Source organism: Pygocentrus nattereri, chromosome 19, assembly GCF_015220715.1.
Source record: "Pygocentrus nattereri isolate fPygNat1 chromosome 19, fPygNat1.pri, whole genome shotgun sequence".
NCBI classification, from domain to species: Eukaryota; Metazoa; Chordata; class Actinopteri; order Characiformes; family Serrasalmidae; genus Pygocentrus; species Pygocentrus nattereri.
In genome coordinates, this window is record NC_051229.1 from 2,644,938 (window position 1) to 2,668,395 (window position 23,458).

The 23,458-nt window shown below is 43.4% G+C and overlaps 1 protein-coding gene across 7 annotated transcripts in view; it reads right to left on the reverse strand.

The window, feature by feature from the left end:
• clcn2a (chloride channel, voltage-sensitive 2a) overlaps positions 1–23,458 on the reverse strand; it is a 144,986-nt gene that overhangs the window by 86,896 nt on the left and 34,632 nt on the right. Inside the window, exon 1 of one of the 7 annotated variants that reach the window (XM_037547703.1) lies at positions 13,286–13,380. The exons of the other annotated variants lie outside the window; for them this stretch is intronic. Coding sequence (XP_037403600.1) covers positions 13,286–13,312 — 27 coding nt within the window. The 5' untranslated portion in view covers positions 13,313–13,380. Of the gene's footprint in view, positions 1–13,285; positions 13,381–23,458 lie in introns of those variants that run through there. 7 annotated transcript variants of the gene reach the window in all.

Genomic DNA, 23,458 nt, shown 5'->3' on the forward strand with positions numbered 1-23,458 from the left:
AGTTTAAACGGATTCAATGGTAATAAACACTCATCAGAATGGCAATCAAAGAATACGTCCTGAGCCGATTCTGCAGGTGAAAATGACTCCGCCTCGAGGCTGAGTGTGATGAGCCACAGCTGCGCGGTTCCTCTGTAAAATCATTGTAAACATACTGTACATAAAACAAGCTGTTTTCTTCACAGGCCTGAGCTGCCAGCCCGGATTCAAGCGCAGCTCACAGTGAGCCCACCAAACGCACGGCGACAGGCATGAAGTTTGTCACTTGTAATAAAGCGCAATTTCATAGAGGCTAAGTCACAGAACCGAGAAGCAATAAGACCGGTTGTCTGGACAATTGTCCTCCTTCTGCCGGGTCTATTTTTGTACCGAAGTTCTCACACGTCTCCTCAGCGTGTCGATTAAAAGGCAGTTCGTCTTCAGATCTCATTCGGAAGTGTTTTTAATGCTAGACACATTCAACAGGGGCACCTCTGCGAGAGTATGCAGCCAGACTGTCACTGTCAGTGCGTTTTGAGACCGAGAGAGCAGAATATATTTAGTCTACCCCTCATTCAGCATGAGTTTAAGGTCATGCAAGGATTTCTGAATGAAATTAAACTCTTTCTGTCAGTTTTTCCAGAGTCGGAGTTACGTAAGAGACACCGAACAGAACTGACGGCCTTATTAAGATGTACGTAGTGTAAACAGTAGAGGCCCCGGTGTAGATCCTTGAGGTACGCCATTCACAATTCCCAAAAACTATACACTATGAGTGGAAAATATGACAAAATCTTATTAAAATAATAATTAAAATACTGCGCTATTTTGCATCACAAGAGGTCGACGGATATGGTAAGGATTTTTGAACACGGAACAACTGCACGTTTCATAGAAAAGACATGTAAACAACAACAACCATTATATAGCAACTGCATACAGCGCATATGAACAAGCAGCTGACTGGAGATCAATCTCATTCACTTCAGTTTTTAGTTTAGTTTTTCATTTTTTTCCTGTTATTTATTTACTTTTTTTGCAAATGTTTTCAAAAAACGTTTATACTCCTAGAGTTTCATATCTTCTTAAAGGGAAAGTCCACCGAGTTTTCAAAAAGGCTGCAAAATGACGTAAACCGTCATTTAGATCAAATTAATTTAGCTCAAAATGTTTAATTCTAGAGAAAAAAGCTGAAAAATGATGGTTTTATAAAAATGTCTTCAGCTATCATGACATCATATTTTCACCGTATTACCCACACTTACTGCCCACCATGTGACTCCCTTAATTATACAATTAGCAGACCAAGTGCAAAGCCAATTACAGTCAATCAGTGGCCAAGCAAACTGTGATGAATCACATCAAATCCATTCACCACATCTACATCAAAACTACACGCTTGAAAAGGTGCTTCTTCAGTGGCTCTTTAGTAAAGGCCATGGTTCTTTGTAGAACTATATAGAATCATTTGCATGCTTAAATGGTTCTTTGCATGGTGACGTGGTTCTTTCTGTTGATGGAGAATGTGGCGTGGTACACAGCACCAAAAGTGGTTATACAGAGTATTTAGAACCATTTTAAAAGGTTTTATACACAACCACATACAACACATTAACAACACATCTGGCATTCAGGTCAGCAAATACACTCGTAAAAAAAGGTTCTTCAGTAAAGGCAATGGTTCTATTTAGAACCATGAGTCTTATATAGAACTGTTTCAAGCTTAAATGGTTCTTTGCATGGAGAAATCGTTCTTTAGATTGATGAGGACTGTGTTGTAAATATCTGTCTGTCTGTCTGTCTGTCTGTCTGTCTGTCTATCTATCTATCTATCTATCTATCTATCTATCTATCTATCTATCTATCTATCTATCTATCTATCTATCTGTCTGTCTGTCTGTCTGTCTGTGTGTCTGTCTGTCTGTCTGTCTATCTATCTATCTGTCAATCTATCTATCTATCTGTCTGTCTGTCTGTCTGTCTGTCTGTCTGTCTATCTATCTATCTATCTGTCTGTCTGTCTGTCTGTCTGTCTGTCTGTCTTTCTTAAGGACCTCTTTCTTTCTTTCTCAATAGGGCTCTGCTATTGTTAGATCATTAGATTGATCATAGAGTCTATGCCCTTAAAAAGATGGTTCTTTAAAGGTTCTTTGATGAACACAATGGCTCTATATAGAACCATGGACACTTTAATGGTTCTTCTGCTTGATGTAGAATGTGTGGTCTATGGTTCTATGTAGCACAAAAAGGGTTCTTCAATTGTTATGTCAAACGGCATTTGTACAAGCTTGACATTGTAACAACAGCAGAACCCTTTTTGGTGCTACAAGGAACCACAGACAACACATTCTCCATCAACCTGAAGAACCATTTCAGCATGCGGTGGTTCTATATAGAGCTCTCAGCTCTAAACAGAACCGCTGACTCTGCTGAAGAACTCTCGAAGAACCATCAGAGGGGAAAAAACGCAGCGGTGACGGAACCGCGAGCTGAAACTCACAGAGCATCTCCGAGTGAAAGTGCTGAGAGAGTCCGATTCCTCTGCGTCTCAGGGGTCGTGGCGGTCACTGATCCCCGGGCAGCTCTGCCACTCTGAGACACTCCGAGGATAAACGGTCCGTTTAAAAACGTGCTGAGAAGCACTCGGACTGTCCGTGCACTGAGTCACCTTCTAGGAGAGGAGGAACGTGGGGCGCTCTCCAAACTTCAGGGATAATCCCTGAGTTAATGAGGCCGAACGAGGCAGATTGAACCGTCCACCAGACGCGCTGAAAGGTGCGGCTCCAGGTTCTTCACACCTTCATTTTTTCACGTTAAATCTAATCAAGGAGTCCAACACATCTAAAGTATCAACCGGTCCAAGATTAAACAGATTAATCTTCTCTGTTGCTTGAACATCAAGCGCAATAAGGTCAGATTGCGCGGCGCGGTGGGTTTCAGCACGTGGGCCGCTCTTATCACGCAATCTATCAAACGGGGCGGCTGAGGGATGAAGTGACAATTAAAAGCATGACAAATTACCTCCTTATCACTGCAGGGGCCTGAACGGAGGACGATTTCATGGGAAAGACATGCAGCAACTTTACCAGCATCTACTCACAAACTGGACTCTTTACTATGACTGTAGATCACATACACAGATCAGGCAGAACGTTCTGACCATCTCCCTGTTTCTACGCTCACTGTCCAGTTTATCAGCTCCACTGACCGTATAGCTGCACTCTGTAGTTCTACAGTTACAGACTGTAGTCCATCTGTTTCTCTGATACTCTGTTACCCTGTTCTTCAGTGGTCAGGACCCCCATGGACCCTCACAGAGCAGGAACTATTTGGGTGGTGGGTCATTCTCAGCACTGCAGCAACACTGACGTGGTGGTGGTGTGTTAGTGTGTGTGTTGTGCTGGTCTGAGTGGATCAGACACAAGTTTATCTAGGCTATTCTCTCTCATGTAATTATATCTGTAATCATCCTGGAACAGCAGCTTTTTTCCAGTAGTAAAAGTCTGTAATAACTTACATTAAGACGTTATTTACACTGTATCTGCCAGCTTTCCTCACATTTAGCTGCGTTTATGTTGCTACTGCTGTGGCGCTGTGACCAGTTTCAGCTTTAAACCAGTCTGTAATGAGACGGAACAGCATCCTTATATCAACATGTAGCCTTTATGACATTAATTAAAGGTGTTGTAAGACCCCTAAAACAACGGCTACATTACTACTCCATTACTATACAGCACCTACATATAAACTACACAGGAGCTGTCCACTTGTGTACGTACATGAACCAAAACTGAAGTAGATACACGTGTGTAATTACATAAGCTGTAGGCCTGTAATCCATCTTTAACACTGAGTACATCATTAGTAGTTACAATGTTGTTGTAGATGGTATTCATGTGTAACTGAACAGTTAGAGACACAATGTAAAGTGGGATCAAAAACCTCATATATATATATAAACTCGATATAAACTATAATAAAAGGTAATTGTGATGGTAGTTAAAATTGATCTAACTTTACTGTCACAATATACAATAATGATGTTAGAAATTAAAAAATTCCTCTTGACATTTTTTGAACGCTTTGAAGAAACCACGCAGTATCCTGTAAACCGTGATAAAAGGCTATGGAAAATTGACTGAGCATTAATTAATGTTGCCAATATACAGTTCTTTTATCATGTGAACTGATCAGACCTCTGCATTTAACCCATCCGTACATGCACACTAGTGAAGACACGCACTAGGTGACAGTGAGCACACGTGCCTGGAGCGGTGGGCAGCCCTATCCGTGGCGCCCGGGGAGCTATTGGGGGTTAGGTGACTTGCTCAAGGGCACATCAGTCATGGACTGTCGGCCGAGGGGATCGAACCGGCGACCTGTAGCCCAGGGCTGCCCCACATATCTTATACATACTGGAAGCTGGAGAAAGCAGAGCTGCTCGGCATCTCTACAAACTCTTTAGGGCAGGAATCTATCCCAGCTGTCACTGGGCGGAAGGCAGGATACACCCTGGACAGGTCGCCAGTCCAGCGCCGGGCAGACAGACACATCCACTCACACCTAGGGGCAATTCAGCATGTCCAATTGGCCTGACTGCATGTCTTTGGACTGTAAGAAAGGAAACCCACACAGACACAGGGAGAACATGCAGACTCCACACAGAGAGGACCCTGGTTGCCCGGCCGGGGAATCGAACCCAGGCCCTACCTATGGTATTTCAGTGTCCATGAAACCATCAGCATGTGTGCTGAATACGCCGGAATACTTTATTACTGAATATCAGCACAGTTGGAGCTCTAAAATGAAAGCTTTGTCCGAATGCGTTTAACGTCTGTTGCGCAGCTGGTAAACGACACAAATCTATAAAGGGTTCCACAAATGATGTAAACCGCTGTTCTACTGTTTTGACAAATTCACTTTTCTCCACTACAATCTGTCCTTTTTCGCTCTGTTTGCGCTCAAAGTGCTGTGTATGGATCTGAGAAGAAAAATGCCTGTTTGTGCACTTTGTCTTCTTTTGTCATGTCTGTGATGAGCAGCATCTTAAATGCCAAGACATTTCTAAGTACACGATGACGTGTGACAGCGAATAAAGCGACTCTGACTCAGATTCTGTCTTTATAACATCTCTGATAAAGACGTATTAGAGGACAGACACAGAAAAGCAGTGGCTTTTATACCCGGCCGCCTGTTTCATCATGAGCCGCCATACAATTACACAGCAGAGGAGAAATCTATAACGGTGCAAACCCAGCGACGTGCAGAAACGCTCCGGCGGTTACCGTCTTCACACCAGCCACTGGAAGATTGCAGATTTAAAGCGCAGCACCTCTGGGAGCCTGATATCAATATTCCTGCCCCGCACTCTGCCGCTGTTTTCTCATTCCGAACGCCTCACTCCGGCTCCTCTAGAGGAAAAGCTGTACTGTAGGGAGCTGTAAACACCTGTAATACGTTCTGCCTCGGCGCTTTGCTGCCCTAAATCACTCTGAAGTGACGAATTTTAGATTCTCCTTAAATTTATTAGCCTCAATAACAACAGTCCACAGGATCATAACAGTGGATGTAGATCATAACTAACAGTTATGTTATAACTGTTATAACATAACAGGATCATAACTGTGGACGCAAATCATTAGCCATAAGATATGATAACAATGAATCAGTTCATAAGAATTGCCTAGTATAGGCATAGTATAGTAATAGTATCTTACATACAATATGATGTGGATATCTTTGACCAAACAGGTCAAATCAGAGCTCAGATTAAGCCTTAAATGGGAATTCCACCAATGTTTCAAAATTTTTCCATAATTAAATCTCTAAGATAGGGATTCAGTGGGTTTGGTGTGAAATGGTTCAGATTTCTTTACAGTGGTGGTGATGGGAACCAGGCGTCGCCATGACTACAACACAGACATAGACACTTTATTTATCATCCAGAACCACCAGAGAACCTACACCAGTCTTCTGAGCTTATATGGAATGTTGATGATGGAAAATAGTGGAAAATCTGGAATAATGAGTTTTCTTTGTGGACTATTTTGCCGCACGGCGCCCTGCATGTCTCCCTCCACCATGAATGGAGTTGAAGTTCTCTAAACTCTCATAAAACAGCGTCTCAGTCATCAGGCAGTGAATTCAGAACCAGTTCATGTAGGAACTTTCTGTAGGAGCTTTTAGAGGGACGTCTGGTTCCCATCACCTCCACTGTGAGCGGTTCTGACTGTAGTTTTGTCTAGAACTGAACGTTTCACGCCAAACCGCTCTGAACGGCTCTGTTTACATCTCAACCAGCTAATTATGCAGAAATTTAGTCTGTTTAAGAATTTAAGAAGACCTGAAATGAAAGAAAAAAAATCACTACTAAAGTATCTAAACAAAAAAATGTGCTTATGTATGATCAATGTGGTGAATTGATAGAGTTCACTCCAGTGAAGTTGGGATGTTGTGTGAAACATAAATAAAATCAGAATACGATGATTTGCAAATCCTTTTCAACCGATATTCAGTTAAATCCACTACAAAGACGAGATATTTAATGTTCAAACGGATAAACTTTATTGTTTTTTGCAAATATTCACTCATTTTGAATTTGATGCCTGCAACATGTTCCAAAGAAGTTGGGACAGGGGCAACAAAAGACTGGGAAAGTTGAGGAATGCTGTAAAAACACCTGTTTGGAACATTCCACAGGTGAACAGGTTAATTGGAAACAGGTGAGTGTCCTGATTGGGTATAAAGGGAGCATCCCTGAAAGGCTCAGTCGTTCACAAGCAGGGACGGGCGAGGTTCACCACTTAGTGAACAACTGCATGAGCAAATAGTCCAACAGTTTAAGAACAACGTTTCTCAACGTGCAACTGCAGGAATTTAGGGATTTCATCATCTACAGTCCATAATATCATCAGAAGATCCAGAGAATCTGGAGAAATCTCTGCAGGTAAGCAGCAAGGCAGAAAACCAGCACTGAATACCCGTGACCTTCGATCCCTCAGGCGGCACTGCATTAAAAACCCACATCATTCAGTAACGGATATTCCCACATGGGCTCAGGAACACTTCGGAAAACCACTGTCAGTGAACTCAGTTCTTCGCTCCGTCTACAAGTGCAGGTTAAAACTCTGCCATGCAAAGCGAAGCCACATATCAACACCACCCAGAAGCCAGCATCTCTGATGGTGTGGGGGGGTGTTAGTGCCCATGGCAGGGGTAACCTGCACATCTGTGAAGGCCCCATTAATGTTGAAAGGTACATCCAGGTTTTGGAGCAACATCTGCTGCCATCCAAGCAGCGTCTTTTTCAGGGACGTCCTGCTTATTTCAGCGAGACGATGCCGAGCCACATTCTGCACGTGTTACAACAGCGTGGCTTCGTAGTAAAAGAGTGCGGGTACTAGACTGGCCTGCCTGCAGTCCAGACCGTCTCCCACTGAAAATGTGTGGCGCATTATGAAGCTCAAAATACGACAGCGGAGACCCCCGGACTGCTGAGCAGCTGAAGCTGGACATCAAGCAGGAATGGGAAAGAATTCCACCTACAAAGCTTCAATAATCAGTGTCCTCAGTTCCCAAACGCTTATTGAGTGTTAAAGGAAAGGTGATGTAACTCAGTGGGAAACACGCCCCTGTCCCAACTTCTCTGGAACGTGTTGCAGGCATCAAATTCAAAATGAATGAGTGAATATTTGCAAAAAACAAAGTTTATCCGTTTGAATATTAAATATCTCGTCTTTGTAGTGTATTCAATTGAATATCGGTTGAAAAGGATTTGCAGATCATCGTCTTCTGTTTTTATTTATGTTTTACACAACGTCCCAACTTCACTGGAATTGGGGTTGTAATATGAAATATGTAATGTAAAAAAACATTGAATACCAGGATATTTAATTGAGATCATACTAAGATATGACACTTTTCATATTAGCATAATACTATTGCTCAGTGACTTATAAATATTTTCACTGGATGCTTGTGCTAATTAGGACAAATGTGCGCCTGCATGATTAAAACCACGGCTGAATTTGTGAAAGAGGAAATTATGGAGGAGAGGATACATATTTATAAGCCGAGCCTAACTGAGCTGCTGTTACACTCATAAATAAAACACACTGTGTTTCTATGGGTGGACCACTCGGCTGGTACACAGAGGTGTTAAGCCTGGTTTAAAGGATGATGCTATTTCAGTCAAGACCAACTTCTGGACGTACAGTTCAGATGTAATCATACTGGAATAGCCATACTGGATCACCTGTAACCAGGGCTGCACAATGTATCATTGGGTTAATCCCAGGGGTGGACAGTAACTGAGTAACTGAGTATCTGAGTAAATGTAATTAGTTTCTGTACTTTAGTATTTTTGGTGTATCTGTACTGAAGTTTCTCCGTTCTGGGCGACTTTTTCCTTTCACTCCACTACATTTCAGAGTCTAATATCCGACTTTCTCCTCCTACATTTTGAGAAATCTGTCGTTCCTTTTGGTTTCTGTGTGTATAAAAACGTAACATGTCAAAACGAAAGAAGCGCAAAGCCAGAGCACCAATCAGGGCCCAGCGGTCACTTTGTTTAGAGCTGGTTTTGACCTGTTGGTCATACCGACCCAGTGCAGCACGCGGTTCAACGTCAGCGCAGCAGCGTAAAACTTTGGGAGAGTCTGTTCAACATAAATGATGAACTAACCTAACTTTGTGTAAATAGAGCTCAATATAGAAATATGTCCACATATGCAGTCGAGACTGACGCGGCTTTTTTCTGAATTTCTACAAACACCATTTCATTTTATAGTAAATGAGTTTGGGCTGGTTTATGTTTATGAACAGACGCCTACAGATCAACATAGTAAAGGAGCTCATCTGTGATCCTGAGTTTAAAGCCAGTTTTTATTCAGCTTAAACTTGGAACTAAGTTGTAAATAAATCTGAAACTGAAACTTTGCTTGTGTGTAAAAAGTGATTTCAGAGCCACTCGGTTCTCCCTGATGGAAACTGTTTACCTTCAGTGTTTTGTGCTTCTGATCATTTTAATAGACGTCAGCGTCACTAATTAATGACGTTCTATTAAAAGACTGGTTTACCAAGAGAGACGCTGGAGGACTTCCACCTGAAATGAGTTCATGAAGCCAGTCTGGTTATAAAAATGATAACAGGACATCAGAGCCAGAATTACTCTTTTAGTACTTTTACTTTGTACTTAAGTACATTTGAAGGTAAATACTTTAGTACTTTTACTCAAGTGGAGGTCTAAAGGGAGGAACTTCTACTTTTACTGGAGTGATATTTACCTTGGGGGTCTCTACTTTAACTTTAACTGGTTTGTGTTCTTCGTCCACCTCTGAGAACTTCAAATTTTAGCCTTATCAATGCTGATATTGCCTGCAAATGAGCCCTTTAATAAATTACAAACATTCATTCAGCCTTTTTTCACACTCAAATACATTGAGGTGAAGGCCTCATTTATAATATAGCTGAGTGAAAAATGAATAACAAAACTTAGCCTTGAACCTCTGGGGTCTTCGGTCATTCTCTCGATTTGTTCATCTCTTCTTAAATCCTCCTCTAAAGTTTCTTTATAGAATAGAACATGATCCTCATATGTTTCATATCTAAAAGCTCCGTTATCTTCATCTACTTTCCAAACCTGCTGCAGCAGCTTCAGCAGCTGGAAACTCTCTGATGCCATTTAGTCTCCGATGTGGACTGAATGAGGAATGAAGGGTTTCTGGGGTGACGGTCAGTCCTTAGTGATGTCCTGAGTGTCCGTCGGTCAGTTTCACACAGAATGTAGATGGACGTGTATCTCAGCCCCTCTTCATAGGCTCATAACTCCTGATGTGAGTCTCGTATGATCTCGGGATGAGATGGAACAGAAAGGGCGGCTCTAGAGATTCAGGAAGGGGTTGAACTGGAATTCTGAGGTGGATCATCACAAAGACACAGATATAGAGACATTGGATTTCTGATGTTTGTGTGTGAGTTTGTGGATCCACAGCTCCAAAGTTCAGTCTTAGAAGCTGGTTGATGATTTTCTGAAGTGATCAAACACATTTAGTGGTGTTGAGGTCTGGACTCTGGGGTGGTCAATCCATCGTTCAGCTTCTTTGTTTGATGTGTCCGTCTCCTCTTCTCAGTGAGGTTCAGATCATCACTTAATCTCATCTGAAGTTCACGTTAGTGGTAATGTGCGTTCATCGCCATGTTATCGTGTTAAGTGCACTGTAACTTCCTCCACAGCTGGCAGCATTATCAGGAACCTTCTGCAGTTATCAGCTTCTGTCTGCTGTCCATCTAATCCTAGCGAGTTAGATATTATGACCAAGTTCTTAGAGGATACTTTTCGAGCTACTCTAGATAGTGTGGCTCCTTTAAAAGGGTAATATAGAACAGCAGAAAAAACCCTCGCCCCTTGGTATAACAATAATACTCGAGCTTCCGCCTGGAGGGAGAGCCTGATAGACTATAGAAGAGCTCTAACTGTAGCTCAGCCTGTCTCTCCTCTCTCATAGAAAACAATAAGAACAATCCTAGATTACTATTTAGCACAATTTCTAAAATAACAAGGAACTAAACAGTTACTGAACCCCAGATGCCTTTAGCCTATAGCAGCAATGATTTTATGAATTTCTTTAGTGATAAAATTTAAAAAATTAGGCAGAAAATTCAGAAACACAGTTAAACTCTATAAGCCTGCTGCCTTATAACGCCAGTCTAGATCCTGAGAATATCATAATCACTGCAGAGGCTGGAATCGTTTAGCTTACTTCAAGAAAATGAACTAGTTAAAACTGTACGTTAAATCCAATTCCCACAGGTTTACTCAAGGAAATTTTACCAGAAATAACCAATAATAAGTCAATAATAAACTCCTCTCTTAGCCCTGGATACACCCCAAAAACTCTTGAACGAGCAGTAATTAGACCACTGATTAAGAAAGTGAACCTCGATCCCTGAGAACTATCAAACTACAGACCTCGAATCTCCCCTTTATATCTAAGGTCTTGGAATAAGCAGCAGAATAACAATTAAGCTCCTATTTGTACAGGAATCATATACATGAAAAACTTCAGGCTGGTTTTAGGCCACATCATAGTACATAGGACAGTATTCTCTGACAAAGGAAATGTGTCTCTGCTATTCCTCCTTGATCTTAGTGCGGCATTTGACACAATAGACCACTCTATCTTACTAGATAGACTAGAAAACCTTGTAGGGATAAGAGGAATAGCTCTTTCCTGGTTCAGGTCCTACCTCACTGATCGATATCAGTTTGTTAATGTAAAGGGTGAATCATCTGTCCTCACAAAAGTAAAGTATGGTGTTCCACAAGGCTCTGTTTTAGGACCTATATTATTCACAATATATATGCAACCACTGGGCACCATTATCAGTAAACACTGCATAAATTTCCACTGCTGTGCCGATGACACATACATACATGATGTTATATACATCAAGCGAACCGGATGATAAAATTAAACTTAGCCAGACTGAGGACTGTATAAAAGACATAAAAGACTGGATGTCGAGTAACTTTCTGCTACTTAACTCAGATAAAACAGAGGTTCTGCTTCTTGGTCTAGAAGCAGCTAGAAACAAACTGTCTAACTTAACACTTAAACTTAATTTCTCAGCTGCATCGAGCTCATCTGTAAAAATCTTGGTGTCATGATAGACGCTGATCTGTCCTTCGACGCATATATAACTCATATCACTAGAACAGCCGTCCTGCATCTCCACAATATCGCTAAATTAAGAAATGCATGATCTCTACAGGACGCAGAAAAGCTAGTTCATGCTTTTATTACTTCAAGGCTGGACACTGTAATGCCCTGCGGTCCGGACGTCCCAGCAAAAGCCTCAACAAGCTTCAGCTGGTCCAGAACGCTGCAGCCAGAGTCTCACAAGAGCCAGAAAGTTTGACCAGGTCAGCCCAGTTTTATCAGCCCTGCACTGGTTACCAGTTAAATTTCACATTGATCATAAAATCCTATTACTGTCCTATAAAGCTCTAAACGGACTCGCCCCTCAGTACCTGAGTGACCTTCTCTCCCACTATGAACCATCACGCCTACTTAGATCACAAGGTGCTGCTCACTACTGGTACCTAGAACTAATAAAGCTCCATCAGGGGGAGATCCTCTCATACAAAGCCCCCCAGCTCTGGAATAATCTTCCTGTTAATGTTCGGGACTCAGACTCAGCCTCAGTCTTTAAGTTTAGGCTAAAAACTTACTTGTATAGTGGAGCCTTTGGTGATTAGTCTCCCTGTCAGGTCTGGACCTGCTGGAGTCTCTGCTGTAATCTGTGGTCAGCCACTCTTTACAGAACTGACTCTGTGGTCAGTCACTCTTTACAGAACTGACTCTGTGGTCAGCCACTCTTTACAGAACTGACTTTCTTTCTTTGCCGAGTTGATCAGCTGCCCATCCTGAGCGTCTGATGCTGCTGCCTCTTTGTGCCGCTGCTCGCCAGCCTTCTGGACCAGCTTGACCACCACTGAGCTTCTTGCTGTACAGTGGAGTCCTCACCCTCAGATGCTGCTGCCGCTGCTGATCATAGACTAATCTAATTAACTGCCCACCTGTTTTTCCCGCTTTCTATTATAATACTTTAATACTTTACACTAAGGCCGTTTGCTGTCCGGTGTCGACCAGAGGAGGATGGGTTCCCCTTCTGAGTCTTGGTTCCTCTCAAGGTTCCTTCCTCCTGCTCTTAGGGAGTTTTTCCTTGCCACTGTCGCCGCTGGCGATGCTCATGGGGGCTCGGACCCCCGATCTCTGTTCTTCTTTCTGTAATACTGATTATTCTGTAAAGCTGCTTTGTGACAACACCTGCTGTAAAAAGCGCTGTATAAATAAACTTTGCTTGCTTGCTGGTCAGTCCATCGTCCCATCGTGAGGCTCTTCTCGATCAGCTACACGTCCTTTCAGACCCACAGCGCTGAGTGGTCTTCTCACAGTGGAAGGATGGACAGAAACACCTGTGGATGTTTTCAGATCTGAAGCAGCTTGATCTTCTCCTCTCTCTCAGAGATCAAAGCTTTCAATGCTGTTTATGTGATGGGGGCAGTTTTGAGGTTGACTGGGTCTTCCAGGTGGTTGTTAGGAGGCCCATTTTCTCAGGAGCTCTTGGAAATTCACCCATTTTCTTTTAACTTTCTCCTTCATTATACAAGTGGGTTATCCTATATCTGATCTCAGAAACGTCTCCTGAAAACGAAGAACTTGGACTTTGACTGGAAATGAATAAATGAAGGGGGTCTCAGACTTTTTCACAGGGCTGTGAACCAGTTTTAAATGTAACTTACATGGGTCCATTCTGGGTAGCAGGTCATTCAGAACCGACATGTATAGATGAACGAGTGGATGAAGGGGCATTCTGTGCGCTGCCCACCCGTATCAGCCCCCTCCCTCTTCCCTTGCTCTTTTCCATTCCTCTCTCTCTCTCTCTGTCTCTCTCTATCCCTCTCCTTCCATTCAGGTTGCTCCCACGGCGCAGGAGATGGAAAAACAGGAGCTATTGGCACGTCTGCTGTGTTCATTTCACACTCTCTCTCTTTCTCTCTCTCTCTCTCTACCTTTCTCATTCTCTCTCTCATTCTCTCTCTACATCACACTGCCTCTGTCATTTTCTCTGTCATTCTCTCTCTACATCACTCTACCTCTCTCATTCTCTCTCTACATCACTCTACCTCTCTCTCTCTCTCTCTCCTCCATTCTCACTCTCTCATTCTCTCTCTCATTCTCTCTCTCCTTCATTCTCTCTCTCATTCTCTCTTTCTCATTCTCTCTCTCTCTCTCTCTCTCTACCTTTCTCATTTTCTCTCTCATTCTCTCTCTACATCACTCTGCCTCTGTCACTTTCTTTCTCATTCTCTCTCATTCTCTCTCTCATTTTCTCTCTACATCACTCTACCTCTCTCATTCTCTCTACCTCTCTCATTCTCTCTACCTCTCTCATTCTCTCTATCAGTCTCTCTATCCATCTCTCTCTTGTTCTATCACTGGATTTATCACTCTCTCGCTCTCTCTCTCTCTCTCTCTCTCTCTCTCTCTCTGTGCATCACCATCTCATCCCCCTGTTTCTCTACCTCCTCTAGCTTTTTGTTTTAGTCTCTCCATTTCTTCCTCTTTCTCTCTCCTGCACTCTGTCTGTCTCTCTATGCATCACTCTTTCCTCCTCGCTCATCATTTTTCTTTACCTCCTTCCCCGCTTTCTCTTATTCCCTCCATCTTTCTCTCTCATTCTCATTCTCTCCTTTTCTTCTTTCTGTCTCTCTCCATCCTTGCTCTCTTCATTTCGTACTTTCTCAGAATCTCCACCTCTCCCTCTTTCTCCCCTTTCCTATTAATCTACCTCTATTCCTCTCTCACCCTCTCCATTCCTTTCTCTCTCTCTATATCCTTCCCTCATCCTCTTTCATTCTCTCTCCCTCTCTCTTTCTCTCCCTGTCTTCTATATTATCTCTCTTATCTCTCCTACTCTTTCCCTCTCCCTCTCTCCTTCTTCTCTCATGCTCTCTCCCTCTCTCTCTCTCTCTCTCTCTCTCTCTGTGCTCTGTAAACACACGCTGCTCTGATGTGAGGAGGCTGCCGCCAGCAGCAGCGCATTGAGATGTGCATCACGATTCCAGTAGCCTCTCACTCTCTCTCACTCTCTCTCACTCTCTCTCACTCTCTCCAACTCTCTCTCTTTCTTTCTCTGCCCGCATGAGCAGGTGCAGCTTGCAGTGAAAGTAAAGCAGCTCAGCTCCGATTGATCCGCTCCCTCCTCCTCTCTAAAGCTCGTCCCATTTCACACAACCTCTGCCCTCCATCGCCACTCACCCAGCCCCCCTCTACCCCACCCCCCAACACCATCCTCCATAATACACTCTGCTGTAGCCTGTCCTGATGCCGAGTAACACAGGGGCACAACCATACATAACTCTGTCCAATAAAACACAAGCATCTCCAAAATAGCAACTTTTCCGGACAAGGAAAAATCCTTCTTTACTTTCAGTGTAAATCAATGGAAAGAGATTTTATTCCAAGGCATTTTGGAGCATTTCTATTTGTCCATTCATCATGAGATTTTCACACAAAGTAAAAGGAGAGCTGATGTGCTCAAATTATTTAAAAAATAAAAATTACTAAAAAAAAAAAAAAAAAAAGGGAATACACGGGTCGTTATGACAGCAATGACCTTTACTGTGATTTTTAGGCCCTGAAACAACACAGAACTGATTCATATGTAAAAAGAAATGCCAACATGCAGCTGCTGCGACGGGTCAAAGCATAAATAACACAAAGTAGTCATTTCTTAGATGACAAAAACAAGTTTCTACACTCACTGTCCACTTTATCAGCTCCACTTACTGTATAGCTGCACTCTGTAGTTCTACAGTTACAGACTGTAGTCCATCTGTTTCTCTGATACTCTGTTACCCTGTTCTTCAGTGGTCAGGACCCCCATGGACCCTCACAGAGCAGGTACTGTTTGGGTGGTGGGTCATGCTCAGCGCTGCAGTAACACTGACGTGGTGGTGGTGTGTTAGTGTGTGTTGTGCTGGTACGAGGGGATCAGACAGCAGTTTTTAAACCCCTCAGTGTCTCTGCTGGACTGAGAATAGTCCACCAACCAAAAATATCCAGCCGACAGCGTCCTGTGGGCAGCGTCCTGTGGGCAGCGTCCTGTGGGCAGCGTCCTGTGGGCGGCGTCCTGTGGCCACTGATGAAGGACTAGAGGATGACCAACACAAACTGTGCAGCAGCAGATGAGCTGTCGTCTCTGACTTTACATCTACAAGGTGGACCGACGAGGTAGGAGTGTCTAATAGAGTGGACAGTGAGTGGACACAGTGTTTAAAAACTCCAGCAGCACTGCTGCGTCTGATCCACTCAGACTGGCGCAACACATACTAACACACTAACTGTAGAACTAAAGTGCAGCTATACAGTAAGTGGAGCTGATAAAGTGGACAGTGAGCGCAGAAACGAGGAGGAGGGTTTAGTAGTATGGCAGCTCAGTGTAGAGTGTAAACACTTTCAGTATGTAGGGAGATTTTTTCAGCTTTTATTGCACCAAATTCACACCAGATGCAACCTGTTAGTGTCACATAAACACAGTGTATGTGAAGTGTGAGTGACCGTGTGTCCAATCCACTCCGCCCCCGACTCAGCTCTGTAACGTAAACACTTCAGGCAGCAATATCAGCTCTTTTTTCTCCATTTCTTTTCAAATTGTATCAGATCAGCAGATCTGCTTTACCGCAAAGCCTTATCATAACCGCAGCGTCCACACACTGTTAGTACAGCGCAGGAGCTGCTTCGCGACAGCTAGGCCAACAAGAACATTACAGTGAGTGTTTTACATGCACTCAGTAATCCAGAAAAAAAACAGAAAATCAGACTTGGTCAGTAATCGGATCAATGCGTTTATATGCACTTGAGTAATCAGATAATGGGGAAACTCTGGATCTACGTAAATCAGACAGTTATCGTATTTCGGCTTTGCAACCGGCCAATAAACTCACAGAAGAAGACGTGACGTAATCGTAACGTAAAACTCAAACTTCATGGTGTGGCTTTTATTTTTAAAACATCGCGCCACTTTACCTAAAATATGAACATACAGACTGCCACAGATTTCAATGTTTCTATGTGTAAATAACCAAAACTGCGAGTGCAATCTGTAGCGCCCATATGCCTGCGGAAGGCCGGCTGGTCTCTTGCTGGGTCCCTCTCTCTTTTTCTCTTCCTCACTTCCTCCAACAGTGTCTCTTCACAGCCTCTGTCATGACGTCCATGCTGGGAATATTGAGTGAGCTTCTACTTATAGCTGCTGAGCTGTTGGTGTGTGACGTGATGCCATAAAGTGTTTGCTGTTCTCATTAGAGCTTCCCGCTCCGCTCCTCCAAAGTTACATAGCGCTGCAGCAGGCGCTCCGGCCTGGAGTGGCAATGACAGAGACGCCATGCTCACTATTATAAGTCAGTTTACCACCAAAATAATTTTGAAGCTGATATTTTAAGGCATTCTTATGTCATTTTCGCTACAACAAAATTTGCTTTAATCATTTCATTTGTTTTCCCCTTTCCAGCATGGTGGGTAGCGCTGTCGCCTCACAGCAAGAAGGGGCTGGGTTCAAGTCCCTGGCCCGGCGACCGGGGTCCTCTCTGTGTGGAGTTTGCATGTTCTCCCCGTGTCTGCGTGGGTTTCCTCCGGGTTCTCCGGTTTCCTCCCACAGTCCAAAGACATGCAGTCAGGCCAACTGGACATGTTAAACTGCCCCTAGGTGTGAGTGACTGTCTGTCTGCCCTGTGATGGACTGGCGACCTGTCCAGGGTGTATCCTGCCTTTCGCCCAGTGACAGCTGGGATAGGCTCCAGCACCACCTGCAGCCAAGAAGGAGAAGCTGAGCTTCTCGCTCTTTATTTGAGGTCTATGTTTAGCCATCATGTGGACTTTTCACACCAATTCCATTTTTACAGATGAAAACAACGGATGTGATTTTAAATGCACTTCAGATCAGGTTTAACATGGTCATCACAGAAGAACTGGGTCCATTTGTTATTCACACACACATTTTCTAAGCTGCTTCTCCCTCTGGGTCACGACGGGAGCTGGAGCCTATCCCAGCGGTCATCGGGCGGAAGGCAGGATACACCTTGGACAGGTCGCCAGTCCAACACAGGACAGACAGACAGGCATACACAATCACACCCAGGGGCAATTTAACATGTCCAATTGTCTTAATTGCATGTCTTTGGACTGTGGAGGGAACCTGGAGAACCCAGAGGAAACTGGATTCTAGAGCAGTGGAGACACGTTCTCTGGAGTGACCAATCACGCTTCTCCGTCTGGAAATCCGATGAATTCTGGGTTTGGCGGTTGCCAGGAGAAGGGTACGTGTCTGACTGCATTGAACTCTTAAAGCTCCAACACCAAGAGATTTTGGACAATTTCATGCTCCCAACTTTGTGGGAACAGTAGCCAATCAGCCAGGACCTAATTGGTGATGAAGATGCAAGACTAGTGTAGCTAACAAGTAATGAGATCTTAAAGCCCACCAGTTAGCAACCTGCACAAAACATGGCTAAACCATCACATGCTCACCTCAAACCAAGCCAAGTCATCAAATTAGCCTCATACCATCAATACAAAGCTAAAGAAGCACCGAACACGTCTTGGCTGACTGATTGCATTTGGGTGAAGTAGGAAAATTGTGGCCACTTTGTTTTTCACCAAGCTACCACTTTAAATCACACTGTGTAAGCCCAACACTCCAATCACAGCCAAGTGGTTAGTCACAGCGATGTCATGAATTTCTGACTGATACACTCACTCTTGCCACTACAGCGAACATCCAATCGATATGGCAAATCTTCAAAGTGCTCCAGTGCTCTGGTGGTCAGACAGAGCCCATGTGTGCTGCCCACAAAGGCCAAACATCTGTAGCAGGTTTCTGGTCAATGGAGAGATGCATGGAACTGGAGACCTCTTTCACTGCTCTTTCTGACCGAACACCTTGCTTCAGCACACGGAGAGCCGCACTGCCCATCAGGAGTTTGCAGACCACTAGACTTTTATTGCTCCCAATGTTTTCTTTGGTGCTTTGCAACACTAAACAAGTTCAAGACTGATCATGTGTATTTAGAGGAAAACAATATCACACACAGGGCTGGGCAATATGATGATGTTCATCGTTATTGTGATAAAATATGCTACAATACGTCCCAATATGCATTTGTAGCACATCGCTGCTGTCGGAACAAAACCTCGTATCTCCAAAATGGTAACTTTACAGGAGAACGAGAAAACCTACTTTACTCTTAATGAAAGTCAATGGAACCAGAATTTTTTCCAAGTCACTTTTGGCCGTTTCTTTTGGTCCATTCATCATGAAATTTACACACAGTGTAAAGGATGACAGACGTTTTCAAAGTATGTCAAAACCTGAAAAATGGCAAAAACGCAGATATGAGGTTTCGTCCCAGCAGCAGGGATATCATGAATCCCCAGAGGTACTTCTAGAGGATGTTTATCTACAGAGAGAGCATCATTAGTCTAATTTTAGTCTATTAGTCTAAAATTAGTCTAATCACTAAAAGAAACATACTGAAAAATCTTAACAAACCTGTGGGCCAGAGAACATCTATGTATTTATTTCATTTTTAATTGTTATCTGAAATGAAATCTGTCATTTTGCTGCCAAACTAAGCCCAATCTGGAAGCATGACAGCGTCGCCAGCAGAGCAGCGCCACCTGGGGGTCAAGTGCCCTGCCCAAGGGCTCAACCAGGTACACCTAGTCAGTCGTGGGATTTGAACCCACCATCCTTCCAGTCGATGGCTCACTTCTCCTACCACTAGGATACCAGCCACCCACTAAAATATAAGCACTTGTACAGGGAGATTCACTCGAAAGAGGCCCCGAATAATCTGTTGTAACTCCCGTTATGATGAAGCATCTGAACCAAACAAAATCCGCTACATACCTTGACGTGTGAGTGATCGATTGCATTACATGTGATGCTCAAAGTGATCCCAGTTTTCTTCCAGACTTCCGGCCTGTTCAAAGCTCCACATACTGAGAAGCACGTTGGACACTGTTTGGTTCAGGTGGTCTCGTGCTAGAGGGAGTTATCACAGAATATTCGGGGCCTCTTTCGACTGGATCTCCCTGCAGTAGACCTTGAAATGTTCAAAATGTAAAAGCCCATAGGAGACGAGAGTAAACATCCCCAAATGTCCCTCAGTCTTAACAGTACCCGTTTGCTTGAACTAGATATCTATGCTGCAAGTTCATTAACACTTGGGCTCGGTTTCTGAGCTGCTGAGCTCAGTGTTCATACTGACTGAGCTGCAGCTGGTGTGTGTGGGGATATGACTGGTGTGGAACTGTGTAGAATTGATGTGTCCCCACTGTCCCATAGACTGTGTTTGGACACTGTGGAATTAGACCTGCGCATTTAACCCATGCGTGCGGTGAAACACCCACATACATGCACACGAATGAACACCCACACACTAGGGGGCAGTGAGCACACTTGCCCAGCCCTATCCAAGGTGCCTGGGAGCAGTTGGGGGTTAGGTGCCTTGCTCAAGGGCACTTCAGTCACGGACTGTCAGCCGAGGGGATCGAACCCACGACCTTCCAGGCACAGGGCTGGTTCCCTAACCTCCAGCCCACGACAGTTGCTGGTGGAGGAGAATCAGAGCACACATTACGTTGCAGTGCATGCTGGGGACTGTAGTGCAGTGCATTGTGAAATGGGGTAATATTAATAGAAAATGAAAACACTTCTGCAGGCTGGATCGGAGTGTGTGGCCAGCCTGATGTGGCCTGCAGGCCTCACCTAATTTTTCCAGATAGCCCATGTTCTCTGTGGCCTGTTACCAAGCTCATGGGAGGGTTGTACACCCAAAATCATGGTGGGGAACCAAAATCAGGGTGGGGTCGCCATGACTACAACACAAATATAGACATTTTATTTACTAATTAATCTAAGATTATATGGTGGTTGTCGTAATTTTTAACAGATAAGATTCTCGCGTTTGTGGGTTTGGTCTCTTTGGCCTTGCGGGGTGTCTTTTTTAACATAACACACTGTGTGGAGTGAAAACAGAAAGCTAAGTGTGAAGCGGTAGGAGTGAGCGGTGAAATGGGATTGGGCCTACAAGTGAACCTTGGGGGACGGGGGGAATATAAAATGCAGCCAAATATAGGATATGTGGCCTTTAACGCCCTGAATTCCAGGCTTATTACACTAGTATATTATTATATATTAAGCCTTACTATTCAGCAAATACAGGGACTTCAATGCAAACTGGCTGAGCTATTCTTAGTTTCTAGAAGTGTGTAATAAAACTTTGGCCCCAGTTCAGTGAAACCAGCTCTTCGACCTCTAAGGGTTAAACAAGTTGCAGTCTTCCATATTTCCAGCATATCCGCCATACAGCAAACTGTGTTATGAGAACGAAGGAGAATGAAAGCTGTTAATTGTGCGCAGGTATTACAAAGCTCTCTGCAGTAATTCCAACACAAATGCGCGCTCAGTCAATCACGCTAATGTATTCTACACTACAGGGAACTCTGAGGGTTTAATAGCTACAAGCTACTGGGGTAGAACTTTCTCTGGAAAGCATTTGAACAGAGTTTAGGCCCTGGGCTTTAAGGCTTAATTTCACTAAAGCCCTTCCTAGCAGCACTATCATGTCTTAATGTGCTGATTTCTCCACTTTCCTCAAAAACACTGGACTCTCTATCGCCCATCTCGCCCTGTCACACCCGCATCAATATCTCTAATGGACAGAAGAGCCGCAGGATGAATTGGATTAGGGCTGGTGTGAAAACAGGTGCTGTCAGCAGGCCCGGACGCGTCCCATTTCCACGAAAAACACACCTCACGCCTCCGAAGAAAAACAAAGAATTAACACACTGATCCCATTATACTAATGACCGCGCTCCAGTCCACAGCACCTGCTGCGAGGACCGTTTGACGCCGGGCCAAGGTAAAGAATATTAAAGACATCTATAATATCCCGAGCCCAGGCTGGAACGCGGCGCGGAGCTTCATGGCCGAGCGATGCGGCGGACGTTCTGATGTCTGAGAGAGTGTAATACGGCACTAAATCCTGATTTAATCGCCCTTTGTCCCTCTGGGTTTGTGCTTCATTAGCTCTGCACAAACGGCCGCCAACGTGCATCTCTGTGGCTGGCAAACTGAGCCTAAAGAGCCCGGAGGCTCCGGGACGGGGTCTCCAAACAGGTTCCATCAGTCGGAGAGCTCACACGCGGCCGTGGAGAATGAAATGACACGCATGGACATGACATAGTGCTTCACAGGTGGAGAGAACAGCTGCCACGGGAAGAACACTGCCTGAAACAGGCCGGGAAGCCGGACATGTTCCACACGGACGACCCCCATAAAATCCGTAAACTGTTTATTTCATGATTGTATATCAATATTACGAAGCAACGCTGGTGACATCCCGTATAAACGATTTAATAAGGCATGGGAATGAGATCCTAATGCGTGGCCATGACAGTAAGTCATGGGAACAAGATAATTAAGCCTTGACAACTTACTATGTCGTGGCCATGAGTTGAGAATTTCCCCATCGCGGGACTAATAAAGCATTAACTTATCTTAATTATCTCCTTCCCATGTCTTACTAAGTCATGTTCACGGCTTAGTTATCTTGTTCCCATGCCTTACTAAGCTGTGGCTGTGACTTAATTATCTCCTTCCCATGTCTTACCACAGAGCCCCGCTGGGGACATCCTGTACAAATAAAAATAATGCATGACCACAATGTAGTAAGACGTGGGATCAAGATAATTAAGTTGAGGCCACAACTTAGTAGGGTGTGGAAACAAGATCTTAATACAGGGCCATGACTTAGTAAGGCATGATCTAAATAAGCCATGACTTAATTATCTCACTCCCACAACTTAATAAGTTGTGGCCATGCATTAGAATCTTGTTTCCATGCGTTAATAAGTTGTGGCCACACATTATTTTATTTATATGGAATTTCAGCAGCAGGGCTCCATGCTTTACTAAGTCACAGACATGGCTTAATTATCTTATTCCCATGTCTTACTAAGTGGTCACGACTTAATTATCTTATTCCCATGTCTTACTACGGAGACCCGCTGGGGACATCCTGTATAAATAAAAATAATGCATGACCACAATTTAGTAAGACATGGGAAGAAGATAATAAAGTTGAGGCCACAACTTAGTAGGGCCATACATTAGAATCTCATTCCCATGTGTTAATAAGGTGTGGCCACACATTGTTTTATTTATATTGGATGTCACTAGCAGGGCTCCATGCTTTACTAAGTCATGGCCACAGCTTAATTATCTCATTCCCATATCTTACTTAGTTGTGGCGGTGACTTATTATTTATATATTATTTATATCTTGTTTCTCATTATATGAGTGACATTAAAATTGACAATAATAATAAAGAAGATAATAATAGTTGTTGTTATTTCTGCTACTCATAAACTAATAACAATACTTTTAGGCTTTTATTTAAAAATAAATACTACAAATAAAAATTAATACCACCACCAGCAACAACAATGAAATTAATAAGAACACTGATTCATATTATTATGATTAATATTAATATTTCTATCATTTCTGTTATTAGTACTATTATTGTTTTTGTTGTTTTATTAATATTACATGACCATCTTATCTTTTTAAAGGGCCTATATGTTCCATTTTAGTTGTGGCAACGACTTAGCATGGGATCGAGATAATTAAGTCACGGCCACAATTTAGTAAGGCTTGGGAACGAGACAATTAAATTGTGAGCACAACTTAGTAAGGCATGGGAACGAGATAATTAAGTTGTGGCCATGACTTAGTAAGACATGATGACAAGATAATTAAGTTGTGGGAGCGAGATAATTACATTGTGGCCATGACATAGTAAGGCATGGGAACAAGATAATTAAGCCTTGACCACAGCTTATT